Source organism: Hirsutella rhossiliensis (assembly GCF_020360975.1).
Source record: "Hirsutella rhossiliensis strain HR02 chromosome Unknown scaffold00007, whole genome shotgun sequence".
NCBI classification, from domain to species: domain Eukaryota; kingdom Fungi; phylum Ascomycota; class Sordariomycetes; order Hypocreales; family Ophiocordycipitaceae; genus Hirsutella; species Hirsutella rhossiliensis.
The window spans coordinates 3,022,826-3,041,623 of NW_025408673.1; the positions used below are offsets into that span (position 1 = coordinate 3,022,826).

Below are 18,798 nucleotides of genomic sequence, written 5' to 3' on the forward strand. Positions count from 1 at the left end.
TGTGTGCTGGCTCTTTTCGTCGTCCGCACGAGCACGTCAGTCGCGCATCGTCGTGACCAAACCTTTCGTGGTAGTCAGCAAAATCCCCATGGTGGGTTCTTGCTGCAAGCAAGTTATGAAGCAGGGGCCGAGAGAGCGCCAATTCTGACGGACAGCTGGTTGTGGCTTTAAGCCTCAGGTCTCTGTATCGCTCCGGCGCAGAGGTTTCCCACCAGGCACTGAAAGCCTCTTTCCGCTGCAGTCGGGCAATTTCCGCAGATGCGCTAGCGTCGGTTCGCCATCAGCGGGTTCTGGCAGTGATGCTCCCGCCTTTGCCAGAGCATCAGCCTCCTCGTTGCCTGGGATGTCAGCATGGCCGGGGATCCAATGGACCTCCACAGCTCCGTATTTTCGCGCCAAAGATTGAACTCAAGGAAGACCTCTTGCGAGGAGTCGCTCGGCGTGCCCCGTAAGCATGTTGCGGTCGCGAGGTTGTCGAGGCAGACAAAGATGCGGTCAGTTTCTGGAAGGCTCACCGCAGCCTTCAACCCCTCCAACGCACCTTTCGCCTCAGCGTCGAAAACCTCGGCGGGCCCAAGACGGCCCTTGTCGCGCAAGACGGTGGATCCGTCCCGATGAACAACATAGCCATATCCGGCGTGGCCTTCGGCAGAACGGGACCCGTCGGAATAGACGACCAGAGTTCGGGGCGATAGTGCCTGGAGCCAATCGCGAAATTTCTTCGCCGTCTCATTTTTCGATGCACTCTGCAGAGGCGCAGTCTGCTCTTCGACAAATCCGCGCTGCAGCAAGGCAGGCCTTGGGCAGCTTGGTAGCAATTCGTCGGAGCGCCGCAGCCTAGTCCGGAAGGGTTTTGGCTGCTTTTGGTACTTCAGCTTGATCATTTCATTCAGTATAGGGGCTTTTGGCCTCGACGTGCGCTTCACGAGCGGATGAGCTTCGTCCAGGGGTTTGAGACGCGCAGCAAATGCAGTCCGGCGCGCCTCGAGCAGCAGAGGGACCGGCGGTATCCCTGCCTCCCGGTGCAGAACATTCGTTGGTGTAGTTCTCCACACTGGCAGGATAGCCCGAAGAGATGTGTAGAGTGCCTTGCTCATCTTCTTTACGAGGTGTCCGATCCTGGACGGTCCTTCCTTGCCCGGCTTGGTCCAGCGCGGGCGCGTAGAACCAGGATACCAGACCTCCGCCGCGTAGAGCAGCACTGGAATGACGCAAGCGCAGACCGCTCGTCGCACAGCGCTCGGTAGAGGACCATGCCTGGTGTTTGTCAGTCTCCTGAGATGGAAGGCGACTGCTTGCGCTTTGGCCGTCCATTTCTCGACATGAGTCTTGAAAGACAGAGTGCTGTCGAGCCAGACGCCAAGCCAACGCATCGCCCGGCCCGGCCGTTTCTCAAATTCGCCATGGAGCACTGGCGGCGCCGTCTTGGGCGTCGTTCGAGAGAAGTGCATCACTTCTGTCTTCTCAGGGTCGAAGGAGATCCGTTGGCGGCGCCCCACGATACAAGCTCACGCACATGATGAGATGCTTCGGCGGACGTCTCATCCAGGCTATCGCCGACGCAAAGGATAGCAGTGTCGTCCGCATAGCCGAAACGCCCTTTTGAGCTGCCCAAGCGGTAGATTGATTCCGTATACAGTAGGAAGAGGATCGGCGAGACTGGCGATCCCTGTGGCAGCCCGCACTGGAGAGGCGATGAATTCGTTGCGATATCTTGATAGCGGATGCGTGCCGACCTGTCTTGCATAAACGAGCCGACCCATCGCGCGAGGTTCGGTGGCCACCCTTGCTCCCGTAGGCGAAGGATCAATCTGTTGCGGAGGACTGTGTCGAAGGCGCCCTGAATGTCCAAAGTCACCAATGTTGCAACCTGCTTGCAGGCAAATGCCTCCTCGATGTCATGAATCAAGGCAGCAACGAGATCCACGGCCGATCTCTTCGGGAGCGCGCCGGCTTGTTGTGGGTGTAGTACGCCGAAATGGACCGAGGCCCACGCTAGACGCCGTGCGATGAGCCGCTCGAGGCCCTTGCCGAGACAGGACAAAAGGAGATGGGGCGCCAAGCGCGGGGTGTAGAGATCCCTGCGCCCCGGCTTGGCAATCATGACCACTTCTGCTTCTCGGAAGGGCTTCGGATGGTGGCCAATCCTGAGGCAGCCTTGATATAGCTGGTGGACGAGACTTCCGATCGCATGCCAGACAGCGCGGAGCATCCGCACCGTAATATTGTCGGAACCAGGGGACGTATTCCCGGTGCGTAGCGTGGCGTCGCGGGTCTCCTCCGGAGAGACTCGGTCGGTGAAGGGTATCGTCCTATCTGTGTTCACGGAGATCCACGGATCTGGGATGTCGTCGTTCGCCGTGCGCCGTTCCAGAGTGGCTTGTCGCAAGGCGGTGGCCTTTTCCAGCTGCGTCTCATACACTCGGTCGTCAATTTGCAGGGGAGGAGCTTGAAACGGACCTGGAGACTTCAGCCAGCGGACGCCCTGAAGACGGAGGCGCTATCGGTGAAGCTGTCAATCAAGTTACGCCAGTAAAGGCGCTTGGCCCGGCGCACCACGCTATGGAGCTCCCTCTTGGCTAGCTGTACTTCTCGGTCGAAGCCGAGAGAGTGAACTCTCCTCCACGCGCGGTAATTGGCCGCCGCCTTTGCGCATTCTTCAGTCCACCACCGCGCACCATGCGTAGTCTTACGGGCAGGTCGACCGGCAGCTCTGGCTGCACAACCAAGAAGGTTCACGAGCGCCGACGCAAAGCTGTCGAGCTCGGAAGGAGATGCCGTGGTGATCGGGATGAAGGCGGCACCGGCCTCCACTAACTCAATGAATCGCTTCAATTCCTCGTCGGAGTTGAGATGGATCTTTCCTATTGGAAGGGGTGCCAGAACTTGTCCTGGCAGCGTGATACTAAGGGTAAAATGATCGGAGCCGGTTGCTAGATGATCCTCGACAACAGCGTCGGCCAGAGGTATGTTGCAGAAGGCGAGATCAACCGTATTGCCGTGTGCGTTGGTCGGGACATCGACAGGATTCAGTAAGCCGAGTCGATTGTCCATTGCCCAAAACGCTATTTCTTCGCCGCGGTCCTCTCGTCGACCGGCCTGCCAGCTGGGATGTTTGGCATTGAAATCACCAGCAACAAGACACTTGTCCGGTACGGTCCACTGAAGCAAGATTTCAAGGGCTCCGTCGTGGTACGGCTGCCGATAGAAGTTGACGACTGTTATGCCGTTGACGGTGAGCCAAAGGATGTCACGAGTCGCCGCAGGTCTCTTTTGATCAGCGACGAGACCTGCGGAACGCCGGACGTATGTCATGACTCTCGGGCGAGTGTCGCGGCCGTCCCAGTCGTTGACGGGTGAGAAGGTGTCGTAGGCCTGATGCGTCTTAGTGAGGCATCGGCCGTCTTTCAGTCCTGTCCATGGCTCCTGCAACAAAATAATGTCGTATTGTTCCGAGTCGGCCAACGCAAGGGCACAATCGTGTGCCGGCGGAATCTTGCCTACGTTGGCTTGGAAGATTCGCAAGATCCTCCTATCGCTTCGATTGCGTGGAAAACAGCGAGGCATTAGGGTAGCGTCACAGGACTAGTGCGTCGTTTCTTCGATGGGACGACAGGGAGGAACTGGTCGCCGTCCCTTACATGCGGCGGCGTTGTGGCCACAATGATGCATGGGGTTGACGGCGCGGCTGGCTCGTAAATGGCGCCCATGTCGGAGCTTCCATCTCCTCCAGCTGCCCGCGGCGCCGTTGACTCCAAGGAAAGTGTCTGCGGCCTGCCAGGGCTCTGATCAGACTGGTCGGACACTCTGGCCTTTGAGTCTGCCGCTTCTGCTGCGCAGAGAGCTGAACTCCCATCTGCCGTACCAGGCTCTTCTCCTCCTTCGTCAGGCGCCGGACCATGCCGTGAACGCGCTTGGGGCGGGCAGGGCATTTGGGGTCATCCGCGCAATGGGGTCCAAGGCAGTTTGCACACTGCTCGAGGGCGGTGCATTCTTGGCTACGATGGCCGGTTTTGCCACAACGCCTGCAGCGCGCCGTTCGATCGCAGCTGTGTCGAGCGTGGAAATCCCAGCACTTGTCACATTGGCTAGGAATGCTGGGCTTGTCGATATAGCGGGCGAACCGGCTGGCGCCGAACAGTCGCCAGGGTCTCTGCGTGGGTTCCAGGAAGGATACAATAAGGGCCTGGGTAGGCATATCGCCCGAGTCGTGTCGCGAGGTCCGTATGCTGATGGGCTTCAGTCCGGTTTGGCAGGCAATTTCTTCTTTGACCGCCTCATCGAAGTTGATCTCAACGCCGCGTAGGTCCGTGAGCCTACGGGGCAATCGGCTACGACATACGAATGCCATTTCTGGCTAATCTCTACGGCCGTCGCGTCCAGATCTACGGCCCAATCCGCCTGTCGCTGCACGAGTAGTTCGCGCGTGGCCACATCCGATGCCAGGATGGCCCAACCCGTGTTTACCGGGAAGGCTGCCGGGATGCGGCGTAGGTCGATGCCGACTCTAGCGGCGATGTGGGCCCGGATAGCGTATCTTTCATGGTTTCGGGCCGGAGCATCGACGTCAAGTCGGACAAAGACACGCAGGTCTTCCTTGGGTGGGGCCACGGGCGGTCGTCCTTGGAGACGAGTGGTGGTTTGCTGTTTTCGCTGTGGTGGGGCGGAGGCCGTAATGGCCAGCTGTCCTTGTGTCGTTTTGCCGGATGTGAGAACGCTGCTGTACGTAGGTTTCGGTGGTTCCTCAAGGTCGGCGAGCGATTGAGTCCAGAGGTTCAGAAACTTGGTGGCAACTTGCTTTGCGATGCTATTGTGGGAGCCGGACGTGAATTGTTTGGCTGTCTGTTCGAATGATTCGCTAAAGGCCCGAAAGACTGCCAGCTTGGCATCATGGGCTGCCGTTTGGTCGCGAGCGATCTTTGTAGCCGCTTCGATGATGGAGACAGGTGCATTTTCCGTGGACCCGGTCGAACCAGGGCCATTCGGGATTATTTCCGGCTGCGTTCCTTCCGCGACGGCAGCGTTGGGCGTGTCGCTGGGAGACGTCGGTCGAGGGAGCTGCTGAGCCGCCAGGGTTGAGACATTTGGACGAGCCTCCGCCGGAGAGGACAGTAGGTGCTGAGATGCACGGGCTGCTAGATCAGGTGGCGATTGTATGTCGACAGCACAGGGAGCGGCGCGCGAACCTGAGGCTGGTGCCATGGCCGCTGCCGGCGCTTTCGCGCGGCGCTGTTGCGGAATTTTCAAGAGCACTGTTAAGCGAAAAGCTGTATGGATAGGCTACTTCCTTAACACTTGCGTGCCAAGAAAGTAAAAATGCAGGGAAGGATGGCTGGTGCCCGTCAGTTTAGTTTAGTTTAGTTTAGTGTATTTTCCGTCCAGCAACTTTTGGTCGCTCAGGTCTCCGCAGGGGAGCACAGGACGTGCTGAGCTAGCAGGTGTCTACATGCTACATATCGTACACTTCACCCACTATCCAGCATTTCATCGGCTCAACGGCGCTCATGACAAACCTGTTGCCCGTCAGCGGGACGTCCAGGCACGAAGAGAAAGCTGTCCCGTGGTCAGATCAGCCAATTTGCTTCTGGGGCCTTGCAGCCCTTGATGACCTCGGCGATCGCATGGTCGCGAGACCTTGACGCCGCCCGAGATCGGAGCAGGTAACAGAAAGGATTGAGAGGAAAAGTAGGGTGAGAGAGGAGAATAATGACCGTCTAGTGGCGTGGGCAGATCCTCCGAAGAAGGAGCTCGCTTTCGCCTGACGGATTTGTCAAAGTCCTTGCCGATTGCGCGGTTGATGGCTGCAGCCGGCCAAGGTGCAAGCCGCATACGATGCCGTGGCGCAACCTTTCTGCAGTAAAAGATGTGTGCTGGCTCTTTCGTCGTCCGCACGAGCACGTCAGTCGCGCATCGTCGTGACCAAACCTTTCGTGGTAGTCAGCAAAATCCCCATGGTGGGTTCTTGCTGCAAGCAAGTTATGAAGCAGGGGCCGAGAGAGCGCCAATTCTGACGGACAGCTGGTTGTGGCTTTAAGCCTCAGGTCTCTGTATCGCTCCGGCGCAGAGGTTTCCCACCAGGCACTGAAAGCCTCTTTCCGCTGCAGTCGGGCAATTTTTCGCAGATGCGCTAGCGTCGGTTCGCCATCAGCGGGTTCTGGCAGTGATGCTCCCGCCTTTGCCAGAGCATCAGCCTCCTCGTTGCCTGGGATGTCAGCATGGCCGGGGATCCAATGGACCTCCACAGCTCCGTATTTTCGCGCCAAAGATTGGAACTCAAGGAAGACCTCTTGCGAGGAGTCGTTCGGCGTGCCCCGTAAGCATGTTGCGGTCGCGAGGTTGTCGAGGCAGACAAAGATGCGGTCAGTTTCTGGAAGGCTCACCGCAGCCTTCAACCCTCAATGCACCTTTCGCCTCAGCGTCGAAAACCTCAGCTGTTCCAAGACGGCCCTTGCCGCTCAAGACGGTGGATCCGTCCCGGTGAACAGCATAGCCGTATCCGATGTGGCCTTCCTCAGAACGAGACCCGTCGGAGTAGACGACAAGAGTTCGGGGCGATAGTGCCTGAAGCCAGTCGCGAAATTTTTTCGCCGTCTCGTGTTTCGATGCACTCTGCAGAGGCGCAGTCTGCTCTTCGGCAAATCCGCGCTGCAGTAAAGCAGGTCTCGGGCAGCTCGATAGCATTTCGTCGGCTCGCCGCAGTCTGGTACGGAAGGGCTGTGGCTGTTTCTGGTACTTCAACTTGATAAGTTTGTTCACGGTCACGACGGGAGCTTTTGGTCGCGACGTGCGCTGGACGAGCGGGTGAGCTTCGTCGAGAGCTTTAAGGCGCGCAGCAAAGGCCGTCCGACGCCCTTCGAGGAGTAGAGGAACGGGCGGTATTCCCGCCTCCTGTGCAGCACGTTCGTCGGTGTCGTCCTCCACACTGGCAGAATAGCCCGAAGAGACGTGTAGAGTGCCTTGCTCATCTTCTTGACGAGGTTGCCAATCCCCGACGGCCCTCCTTGGAAGGCTTCGTCCAGCGCGGGCTTTTCGGACCAGGGTACCAGGCCTCCGCCGCGTACAGTAGCACGGGGATGACGCAAGCGCAGACGGCTCGTCGCATAGCACTCGGCAGAGGGCCATGTTTCGTGTTCGTCAGTCTCCTAAGATGAAAGGCAACAGCTTGCGCCTTGGCCGTCCATTTCTCGACGTGTGTCTTGAAGAGAGAGCTGTCGAGCCAAACGCCGAGCCAACGCATCGCTCGATGGTGCCCGTCAGCGGGATTTTCAGGCGCGCTCTAGGGTAGCCCCGCCAAGTGCGATCTACCGGAAACAACTATGTCCTTACCTTCGGGTAGAGCATGAAGACACATGGGCTGTATTGTTTCAAGTGGGTTTGCTACTCATCGTACTCTCGTACTCGAGTATCCCTGAAATTTATTCGCGGCTTGCCACTGGTGGGAATCCATCGCAGCCGCGTGCCTGGAGAAGTTGCCCAAATTTTGAATCCGTGCCGCCGACTTCCCAAAGGGGACGCCGCCAGCATCCTAATTGGCCCGCGCCTCGAGCCCCACCACCAGTCCGGATCGGAGTGGGGCGGCGCGCGGGCTACAAGAGAGACTATATCCAGCGACCATGATACACACCGCCGTGCCGGTGGGTCGTTAAACGCCCGTGGACAGGGCGTCGTAGCGAACGTGGATAGCGGCTCCTCCATGGAATCGGCTACACAATCAGCAGGGGGGCGACGATATCTGTATATCCACGGCCCCTGCCGTAACGGCAGGGATGGATATCCGCGGATACGATTGGCTCGCCTGGTCGCTGATTCTGGACTCGCCCCACCCGACCAGATCAGCGGTGCTCAGCAAGCCCTCGGATACCATCGGATTACAGCTAGAATCGTTCACGCCCCAATGCCCGATGCCGCTGTATGGGGGGACAGACTACAATCGATGCAAATTTCATGGCTGTAACAGGCTGAGCCCGTGAGGGTCTCGGCTCCGCTCTCGACAAGACCCACCGGAGCTCCGCTTATAAGCTCGTACCAATCTTCGAGAGCTTTCCTTTCCTTTCCTCTTCTTTTCTTTCTCCTTAGCTTTAGGATACTCGTCGCAGTCGCTCAACTAGTTGTCAACACACTCAGTTGAGACCGTTACAATGGCAAAGTATTACTTGGACTTCAATGAACTGACCCGGATAGCCTCTATTCGTTACCAATACAGGAAAAACCCTATAGCCGAAGCCCGGGATGAAAACCCCCCTTATTCTATCCTGTCTGCGCATATGTCTTTCAACGTTGAGCATCTTGTCGCCTATCGTGGTTGGTGGATATCGTAGGGGTTGGACGGTGACGTTGAGAGTTTTGCGGCGTTGTTGAGGTGTTGGTTGCGTGGTAACGCGCTGCGCAGGCGGCCCGAGGATTTTTCGACCGTCGGGCGAGGTCGTCCGCATGCGTGTGATGTCGCCCACACGGGTGCTTCAAGGCGGCGGTAAATGACGGGAGCGCCCCGCTAGGGATGACCCAGGTCCCTAGAGGCTGTATTCCCATTTGGTACAACCTAACTGTAAGGCAGGATGGGCTAGTCTGCCGGTCTCGACCTCCCCAAAGGTCGTGTCCCGGTCGGATTCGAACCGACTCCGCCACGAGGGCGGCCTCCAAAGCGTATGACCAATACGCCACGAGGGTTTGAATGCCAGGCGGCTTCTTGATGCCTGGCCACTGGGCTCCTTCGAGCCGTCACTACGTCAATCACAGCCTCCCTAAACCGACTCCACACACGCCGAATAATACTCCCAATGAGCCCTTATGGTAGCTCTGGATCAAGGGGCCAACGGGCGACATGGACCTGAGAAAGTACTACTGTGACATCCGTCGATTCGGGCCCCAAAGGATGGGCCTTGCCAAAACGGCACCACAGGACAGGTCGGCACTAGTATTAGTACGACCACCCCAACACAACGGTGTAGACGCGCGCGGCTGCATGAGGAACGTCTCACGCCAACCGGCCGCTGACCGCAGTGCAACTACAACACCCGCACGCCAACCGGAGCCTACGCTCCACCCGCCAGTCTGGAACATCCTTCAATGCACCCAAGCCGGCCGGTGGCGGACCATCGCCGGTACGTAGGCCTGACGGTCCGCCGTGGGACGGGCTAACTGCCTAGTCCGGCTCAGCGGGTAGGGGTCGTCTGAAAGTGGCCGGCGTGCTGCTGTTCAAGGTGAAACGGGGCGTACTTCCATCCCTGCACACCATTCCGGAGTGAGTATGGTCCACATCTGAGACGTAAGCCCACGGATTTGACTTGTCGACATTGAACGCTAACCCGGAGTATTCGGCGGGGTGTGGTGAGTAATCGAAATGTAGCCCCGTTTGCCGTATGGGCCGCCGCCTTCCGGATGCGTGCGGCCAGTAACGGGTCGGGGGCACCCTGAAACCCACCACGTGGCAGTAACAGCCAGCCGTATCGTCAGCCATCTGGTTACCGAACAGGTCGTACCACCAACCGCGCTCGTGATCGCTGCAGAAGTGCAACAGTTCGTTCACTCCGACCATGTTACACAACGCCACTAAGGATGGCAGACCGTGGCTGTCGCAGTACGACAGCACTCGCCATGCCTGGGCCGGGGGTCGGGCGGGAGGTGGCTTCCCAAAGACGACCGCCGTTTGTGGCTCGGCGGTTCCGTCCGGGTCTCTAGTCCCATACGGCGCCGTCGCGAGAGCTCGGGCTGCCTTCGGATCGACCCGACCGGCCTTCGGTCCTTTCGCGCCGGGGTCTTTTCTGGCGCTTCACAGGCGTTGATCCTTCCCTGGCTGGGTTTACCCATAGGAGCGGGTTTTTCACATTGGGGCAACGGGATGCACTGTGTACCCGCGGCCGGGAGCTGACACGCTAACGGGCGTACAGCCGAAGAACATTCCGTCCGATACAATCAGCCTTCCGTGCACATCGCCGCCAACCCCGCCACGGTCGGGCCTTGTGCACATTACGAAGTAACTCGGGTGCCGGCCGGTCCACCGAGCCAACAGGCGACCGTGACCAGCGGGCGGCCCAGCGGCACACACTGCTGCTCCGACGCCGTAATGTCCACGGTCGGTACGCGTGGAAACAGTAGCGCTGTAGTCACACCGGCCACCAACGCCCATAAAAGGAGGCGGGCCAACGATCGGGAGTTTGGCACAAACGGTGGCCGGCGAGAGGGGGGAGTGGTGGGCGCCATGTCGAGGCGGTTGTAGGCTGGGTCCGGACGTCGGCTTGCCACCTTTACCCGGACTGCCAGCTGTCCTCGTGTCTGGTGCGGCTGACCAGTAGATAACCTCGTAATCTGACGAGAGCCGGTCGCACTGCTTGTGACGCGAGGCTCGGCCAGCACTGGCGGTGTCGGGCACGGTGCGGATGTGACCGCAGGCAATGCTTTCCCGAGCTGCTACTTATGGCGGCGGGCGGGGGCCTTGCCTTTGGCTTGGTAGGGGCCACACGTTGACCGGGTCGGCTACGTGTGCTGCCCCACCAGTGGTGGTGATTTTGACTAGCCGGACGCCTTGACTAGCTGATAGTGGCCCTGCTACTTGGGCCACAGCGGTGGACAAGAGGAATCGATCAATGCTCGATAAGTGATAGAGAGGAGCTGCTATTCGTCCTTAAGTCCGAAGATGCTCTGCAGCTTTTATAGGTAAATGGTTTGCCTATATAGTATTGTCTCACACTTCCTTACTTTATTAATCGAGGTATAAAGGATGGATATGAAGCAGATGCTTAGATGCTAGCAGCGTTCTACTACATTCCGCTAGAGTCTTCTGCTTAAAACAGACTATGTCGGCAGAAACGTATATATACAAGGTGTGGGTCGCAACCGTATGGGGCATAAATGTAGCTGAGGACGTCTTACGGGGAGCTAGCGCGATCAAACCCAGGTACGTACGCGATGCTAGGATAGGTTTAGGAAGAAAATTGCCCGGCCTTATCAGCATATAAGCTACAAGCCTGGTGGGCCTAAAAGTCGGCCGCCGACCCTGTTCTACAGGGACGGGGTGCGTTGATTAAGGACAAACGCGTTGATCGGGAAGGAAAAAAAAATTACATAGAATGATGATCCTACTACATAAATGTAAGTACTACTGTTTTCTTACATAACCGCGCTAATTTCAAATTCCATCAACACCAACACGCATTTTCGTATAGCAACACATCACTTGGCCGAGAACCTAAGATCGCGATGTCATACAAGAGGCGGCTGACTTGGTGACCTTGGAGGCCATAGAGCGTGCCACATTGCAGGTACTGACCCTTGAGGCTGATGGGGTATAAATAATAGGTGACAGCTTCATTGAGGGTACCGGGCATAAATTTGAAGTCATCAAGGCAGAGCTAGAATAATAGTATCTTCATCAGTTTCAGGTCACGATGGTATATAGAATCCCCGACTTGTTGCATACATCGTACTGGCGGGATTAGTTATGCGTTTAACCGATTAAATGTAATACTTTGTTTAGCTAATAAATTTGCGGGGCTAAGAAGTACCTGCCTTTCCCCAATCAACGCGTTTGTCCTCAATCAACGCACCCCCCGTCCCTGTGGAACAGGGTCGGCGGCCGACTTTTAGGCCCCCCTAGTAGATGATGTTAGTGCCGCGTTCCGCATTAATAGCGAAGGTGCGGAATGCGAATTGTCAAACACAGGCTATGTGCGCCATTTGCAGCGTCAACTGCTGGAGTGTGCATTCCACTTTTGCCTGCGTGGTGCAATGGTCAATGTGACACGAATAGATAGTAGACTGTTATCGTCTAAAACTCTAGACTAAATTTGGAATGCTAGGAATAACGTCCCGCATTAATAGCGAAGGTGCAGAATACAAATTAGCAGGTGGTACACTGTTATCGCCTAAAACTCTAGACGAAGTTGGAATGCTAGGAATAACTTATTACGTCTTAGTATCATTAATCCTCATACAAGTTTGGAACCGTCACATTAGTCGCTACGCATGCAATTAATGGCCTATTTAGTTATCTACGACATAATGGTACGCGCAGGACACGGCTAAGGGTAAATAGAATAATTAACGTCTTCACAGACCTAGGGATAATCTGATCATCAATAGCGCATGCGACTTCCTGAGTCTCGCGCTCGTAGATGCAAAAACCCTGATACTTTTCACTTCATGATTCTTGAATTTCTTGTCAAGCCGGGGGCGCTGCACGATGTGACGGTACAAGGCACGAACGAGGTCGAGTGCGGCTTGGACAAAGTGATTGTCTACAAGGAGAGAAAGGGGAAAGAACCACGTAGTTCACCTGCTCTGCCGCTGGCATATCAACAAAAACGTTCTTACCAAGTGCAAAAGCACTTCCTGCTGCAATAAAGGAAGGAGATCGCACAATCCGAGCCCCTACGTTCACAGCCTTCCTCAAAGAGTGGGCAGGCATCGTTAACACCCCTAATGAGGCTATCTATAACACACTGGTCCCCGCGTTCGAAGCAGCCGGCCATCCGCAGGCCGCCGTGGATTACGCTATCAATACGTGGCTAGACCCCTGGAAGGAGAAGTTCGTGATGTGCTTCGTTGACCGGCACCGGCACAACAGCCTTAAACTTGGCAGACCGCGCTTCAGTCGCTGAAGGTAGGACGCTGAACACTTGGAGAAACTGACCTTCAAGTAGGCCTCAGGCTTTCTAATCATACGCGTATGATTTAGTTAAATCATATATAAATCATATATTGCCCATATACATATACCATACAGCCCCAGGCGTATGATCATATATGATCATACTGTCACGGGCTGTGCCCGGCTTGGTGGACCCGGTTGTACCGGGTCCGGTGGGTCGTGCTCGGGTGGCAGCACCGGCCCCGCTCCGCGGACCCGGAAGCTGCGAGAACATTCTGTGAAGGGTAATATAAGCTCGCACTCGAGGCTACGCCTCAAGTTCAGCTTCCTTTCCTCCTCAGCTCTAGATAGACAACACATAGGCACCTGCTTGTTGAGTAAACTCCGGGCCAGCCTCTTACACATACGCTGGATAAAGTTGTGCCGAGGTCAACATGGTCAGGCAAGGAAGTCGGCGGCACCCTGGCGCTTGCCCAATGCCCATTCTCCTAGTCCTGAAAGGCCACTCTTTCCGATAGATACAAAAATAGAGAGAATGCCTGAATAACATATCGGTTGCTGAAGCTAACTCTGTGCAACTCGGACTGCTGTATTATGTAACCCCCGCTCCGCTCAGAAACTACCAATTTCGCTGCGAAGCTGGTGGAAGCAGGGTGGTCAATGTCCGAGGAAGGACTCATATACAGAAAATTTGCCCAAAGGCATGGCATGGGACGATTTTTACAAGAGTGAAGAGGTTGTGGGAAGACGAATACAAGAACTTACCAACCGTTTGTAATACCGTAGTGGCTGCGAGGCTCTCTGAAGTAGTTATTTGTCGAACTGGTAGTTCAACCTGGCCGAAAGTCATAAAACATCCCAGTGTATCTGCGCGAACAGTAGGGTTCAATCTGGTGCGTCCGCCAACGCAGAAATTAAGGACTGAGATGTCGCTGTCTCGAAGGCTTGTCTCCGAGTACCTTGCGTCCATTACTGTTTTCCAAGCTAAAGCGGTGAGGACGTCATTTGTTGAATAATTTCGTATTTCTGCGAGGTTACTGCAACGCGAAACATCTCTCTTCAGACGTGTGAGAGCATCAGGGCTAAGGCAAAAACGTGACCGAGATAACCCTCGGTAGTTAAAACGCCACGAACTTGTGTTGCAGTGTCCGTGAGCACGGTGAATTCTGGATGGTCCTCGATCCGTCCTTCAAAGCCAAGTGAGGAATAGTCCGTTGTAAGACGTACGGGGTTCGTGAGCCGCACGCGCGAGGAAGTAGTCCCCGGGAAGCCGAGAAGCCGGCGACGATACGCATGAACTGCCGCGGTAGGTGCGTAAGATATGCCTGGCAGAGCACGCTCTGGTTCCAGCGGCCGGCCTGCGAGATCTGGGCGAGCGACGTGCCATGGGTCTCCGCGTCCTGGGCGCCCACCCTGCGCGGGAGGTGCGTCTTCTTCGACGCGATAAGGCCGGCAGCGCCGAAGATACGCCAGGTCTCTTGTAGCTGCGTCGGGTACGAGCTCCTGCTCGCGGTCCCGCCCGACGAGGACCTTGATCCGATACCAGTCCTGACGGCGCCGGAAGGACGGGGCGGTTCGCCGGCGACGTGCCAGCGCCAAAGAAGAGCTGTGCTAGGGCCCTTGCGTACAGAATAAGGGTCCTTGTGCCGGAGCGCGCCCATAAACTCCTTCCTCGCCGTCTTATTTAGCTTGCCGTCCCGTAAAAGGCTTACCAGGCAACTACAGGGGTCGGGCCTCCGAAGGCGGATAGTCGAGTAGGGATAGGTCTGCAAGCTCCATCTTGCGGCGGTTCTCCCCGTAAGAGGTAGTAGTGGCCGAAGAGGAGGTCGACTCGCGTACGGAGGTTTTGCGGCGTATACGCGGCGCCAGTGAGAAGGAGATCCTGGATCCGAAGCCATTCATCGGGGAGGTAGCTGGCCTGGATCCCGTCGCTTCCCGCGGTCTTTAAAGGAGGCGCGGTCGTGCTTCCCCCGCTGCCGTTGCTCAAGGAATCCTCGTACGGCGGCGCCCCGGGGATTCTCCGTATTCGCGTTGCCGTGAGCCACCCGGAGCCTCCATAGCTCGACAACGGCCGCGATATAGGCGTCGATAGTGCCCCTCGTAAGCAAATACCCTTCGGTAAGGTCTACTGCAGCCGTCGCGAGGCCTGTGGATGGCACGTAGCCCTCGCGGTCGTCAGCGAGCAGCTCGGCGGCCTCGGCCAGGGGGACCTCCAAAGCTTCGGCCAGGCTTTCGGCCTCTGCCATGGCCGTGGCCTCGAGCTGCTCCTGTTCGCGCTGTTGCCGTACCTGTACGGCCTCGCCGTTGCCGTTGCCCCTAACCTTACCCCGCGCGCGCGGCTTCTTCTTCTGCGGCGGCACAACGCGTCGTAACAGGATATCCTCTTTGAGCCACGCCGCCAGCTTGTCCGGCGTTACGAGCTCGCCGTCGGGCCAGCTATAGAGCTCGCCGTCTTCTGCAGCCCGAGGCGCATGGCACCAGGCCTATACGTATCAGCCCGAGGCGTATGGCACCAGGCCTATACGTATTTGTCTGTTAGCCGCCTAGGGGGGCCGTACGTGACAGGGATCGAAGTGGAGGACCGGCCGGGGGACGCGCCTTCCACTCCCGCTGCTTCGCCGCGTAACTCCGCGCCGTGTTCGCCGGCTGTTCGTCCTTCTTCGCCTGGATGCCCGCCCTCCGGGCGGCACGGGCGCGCTCGTCAGCTGCCGTGTACGAGTCGTCCGCGGCCATCTCGGTCGATCGGGCAACGTTCCTACGGGCGAATGTCTGGGCTGGTGTTGGCCGGAAACCCGATAAGTTGGGTGGGAACTTATCAAATGCACTTATCAGGCGTCCTGCACACGATTTCACGGGCGGCGTTTTGCGGGCGATAAGTGGTCACGTGGCCTAAGTGAATTACGACGCAATTGCGGGCACCACCGATAAGCGATGTCATCGAACTTTCTAGATAACATTACTGTCGGTGAAATGTTATGTCAATACACATCGGAATAAGGGGGTCACACAGCTAGGTTCAAGATGCATGTTCTCTCTCTAAAGGGGCAGTCTGAAGGGGCTATTTGTACAAGAGGTCTTAGGGCCTTCTGGGGACCTCCTGAGTAAGGAGCTTTACTGGCTGTGTCCACGCATAAAGGGGTAGCCTTCCTTACTCAGGAAGTCTTCATGCGTTCCTGCTACATAGGCCAGGGATCCCTTCTCCAGGTCCCTCCCCAACGTGGCAGCCCTGGTCCGCCGACACACCCCCTTTTGTAGCAGGCTCTGACGGCCTGGTGCAAAACAGAAGAAGACAACTAGCGGCAGATAAACAAGTGAGGCTATTCGTTATGTTGGAAAGCCGTGATAACGCTATTTGTATGGTGTTGAGACCATAAAGTAATGATGACTCGTGAGATCATATCCTTCAGTGTTGTGGAATTCCTAGGCCTTCTGCACACCTAGTCATCCCCCGGCAAGAGTGCCCCTATGTCACCCCCTAAGGGAGTCGGTCGCTCTTGCATTCCGAGTTGGCGGATGAAGGCATCGTGTTTCTGTCGGGGTAGGGCCTTCGTCATTCCGTCAGCTGGGTTCTCGCTTGACTTGATCCACTTGACACGGAGCCTTTCTTCCTGGACCGCTTGACGGAGCCAGTGCCTGTGGATGTCAACGTGCTTGAGGCTTGTTTTGAGCCTAGCACTCAATTCCGTGAGGAGCCTGATGGTCTGGAGGTTGTCACACCATAGCTCGTCGGTCCCTTCCACTTGGATGCCTAGCTCGTTAATAAGGCGACCAAATTGCATTTGTTCCTTAGCCGTACTTGTCAGGGCTAGGAGCTCTGCTTCCGTGGACGATGTGGTGACTGTAGCTTGCTTCGTGGCCTTCCAGTCAACGGGGGCCCCGAGGAACAGGAACACATAGCCCTGTGATGACTTCCTCGTTTCTGGGTCGTCAGCAAAGGAAGAATCCGAGGCACAGACGAATCGGCGAGTGGATTCGGAAGCAGTAAAGCAGAGACATCGATTCCTCGTGTGATAGAGGTATGCGAGGCACCTCCGAGCTTCACGTTGATGCCTTGGTCCAGGGTTGTAGCCAAATTGGGCCAGCTTCCCGACTGGGAAAGCCACGTCAGGTCGTGTGTGTATAGCCGGGTGTAGGATTGAGCCGACGATCGATAGGAATTTGTGTACTTCTTCCCTGGTAGCCTTCTTTTCGTAGGGCCTCAATTCGTCTGTTGTTACGGGAACGACCGGTATCCCTACGACGTTATTGTCATCGTTGATGTGGAATTTCTGAGCCATCTTCGAGATGTAGGAAGCCTGTGAGAGCCATAGCTTCCTCTGAGCCCTATCCCTAATAACTTCAATCCCTAGAAACCAGCGTAATTCACCCATGTGGTTAATGGTGTATTTCTTCATCAGGGCATTGTGAACGTGCTCCCAGCTAGCCTTGTGACTAGAGGGATACATCATGACGATGTCATCCACGAAGAAGAAGATTATAATCCCTTTATACACCATAACACAGGCGTCTTCCACGAGCTGTTGTGCTCCAAGGCTCTTGAAGAATCCCGTGAGCTCTTCATACCATAGTTTCGGAGCTATTCGTAGCCCGTAGATGCCTTTGAGAAGCTTTAGGCATAGCCCGGGCTCATTGAAGCCTGGTGGGAGCTGGCAAAAGACTGCTTGTCGAAGCCTATTGTAAAGGAATGCGGTTTTCACATCGTATTGCTCGGTCTCAAGGTCCTCAAGGCAGCAGAGGGCCATCATAAGGCGGAAGGTTCGTGCCCGGAGCGTTGCGGCGTATGTGTCTTCATCGTCTTCTGGCTGCTGATCCCCACGGACCACAAGCCGGGCTTTGAAGCGTATCACATATCCTTGTGGATCAAGCTTGTAGGCAAAGACCCAACGCATAGGGATAAGGAACTGGTCTGCCACATCTTTCTTGAGGAATTTGACCCATGTGCAGAGCTTCTCTTGATCCCTGATTTCCATAGTCATTCCTTCCCTCCACTCACGGGCATATACCGAGGCCATCGCTTCCTTGTAGGAATTTGGTACTGGTGGCATATCCTCTATGTGGAGCCTGTGCTTTGAGGCATTGGCAATGACATTGTTGATGAATGGCTTCTTCGAGCGGCGCTCTCTTTTTCCTGTGAGCATATTGCTTGAGTCCACCCCCTGAGACGTGTCCCTAGCCTTCCGAGCTCTCCGTGGCTCGGGCTCTGGCTCGGGTTCCAAGGCTGACTCCGCATCTTGTGTTGTGGATCTATGACCACCCCCGACGGGCTCACCCTCTGGCTCCGACTCCGATAGCTCTGTAACCCGGTCACCCCCCAGGTCGGCGAGGGGTTCATTCAACTCGTCGGGAAGAGGCGTTCCCAGTGTGATAACGGGCTCCTCGTCGGACTGCCTAGGTGAAGAGCTTGAAGTGGGTGAATTCGGTTGCCTGTTATCCCAACTGTGGTACGGGACTGGCTGCAAGTGGGCATTAGGGCTTACACCCTGTGGTGGCGGGGATGATACCGCGGCGCTCCCTTCCGTGTGGGGAGGTGAGACATAGGGTTCTTGTGTAAACCTGACCTCTTTGCTCTGCCTGGTCGTTGCGGAGGGTTCTGCGGATGGTCCTGGCGTGGCTGGCTTTAACTCATGGCATTCCTCTTCATCCGAGTGCCCGTATAGGTCGGATTCGTCAGGGTCCTCATCGTCAGGGATGTCCACAGCGGCCATTTGGCGCAACACATCGTATGTGTACACACAGGCGGCTTCAGCAGCTTCTTCCCTTGCCGGGTCATACATTGCTGACTCGTCAAAGCGAACGTTCGCTGAGACTAGCAGCTTCGTTTGCCCGATCGAAGGAATCCATACGATGTACTGTTGGCTGGATTTGTAGCCCACAAGATAGCCGATATGTGCCCTCTGTTGCATGGCCGACTGGCTTTTGTGGGACTTCACATGTTCCAGTGCCTCTATCGTCATAGGATAGGCCACACAGCCGAAGACTCGAAGGTGTGAGATATCGGGGCGGATTTCCTTGATGTGTGCGTAAAGGGGATTATGTTCCTTCATATAGGCCCACCAACGCTCGAAAGGACTTCGCCACGAGGTATCCTTGCCCTCAAAAGGGGTTCTGTTTAGCAGATAAATGGCTGTTTTGTAGGTCTCTGGCCAAAGCTTCTCAGGAAGGTTTGCATCAAGCATCATAACCCTTCCTTTTTCTTTTACCACAGCCCCTGA

General features: G+C 56.4%; 1 protein-coding gene across 1 annotated transcript; it reads right to left on the minus strand.

The window, feature by feature from the left end:
* Window positions 1-263: 263 nt before the first annotated feature.
* On the minus strand, window positions 264-5,202 carry HRG_07083 (reverse transcriptase (RNA-dependent DNA polymerase) domain-containing protein; the record flags this gene model as incomplete). Its single annotated transcript, XM_044865554.1, has 7 exons — window positions 264-837; window positions 931-1,456; window positions 1,513-2,128; window positions 2,219-2,500; window positions 2,557-3,585; window positions 3,642-3,774; window positions 4,343-5,202. 7 exons carry the CDS (start codon window positions 5,200-5,202, stop codon window positions 264-266), a joined length of 4,020 nt encoding a protein of 1,339 aa, XP_044719516.1.
* Between the last annotated feature and the right edge of the window lie 13,596 nt (window positions 5,203-18,798).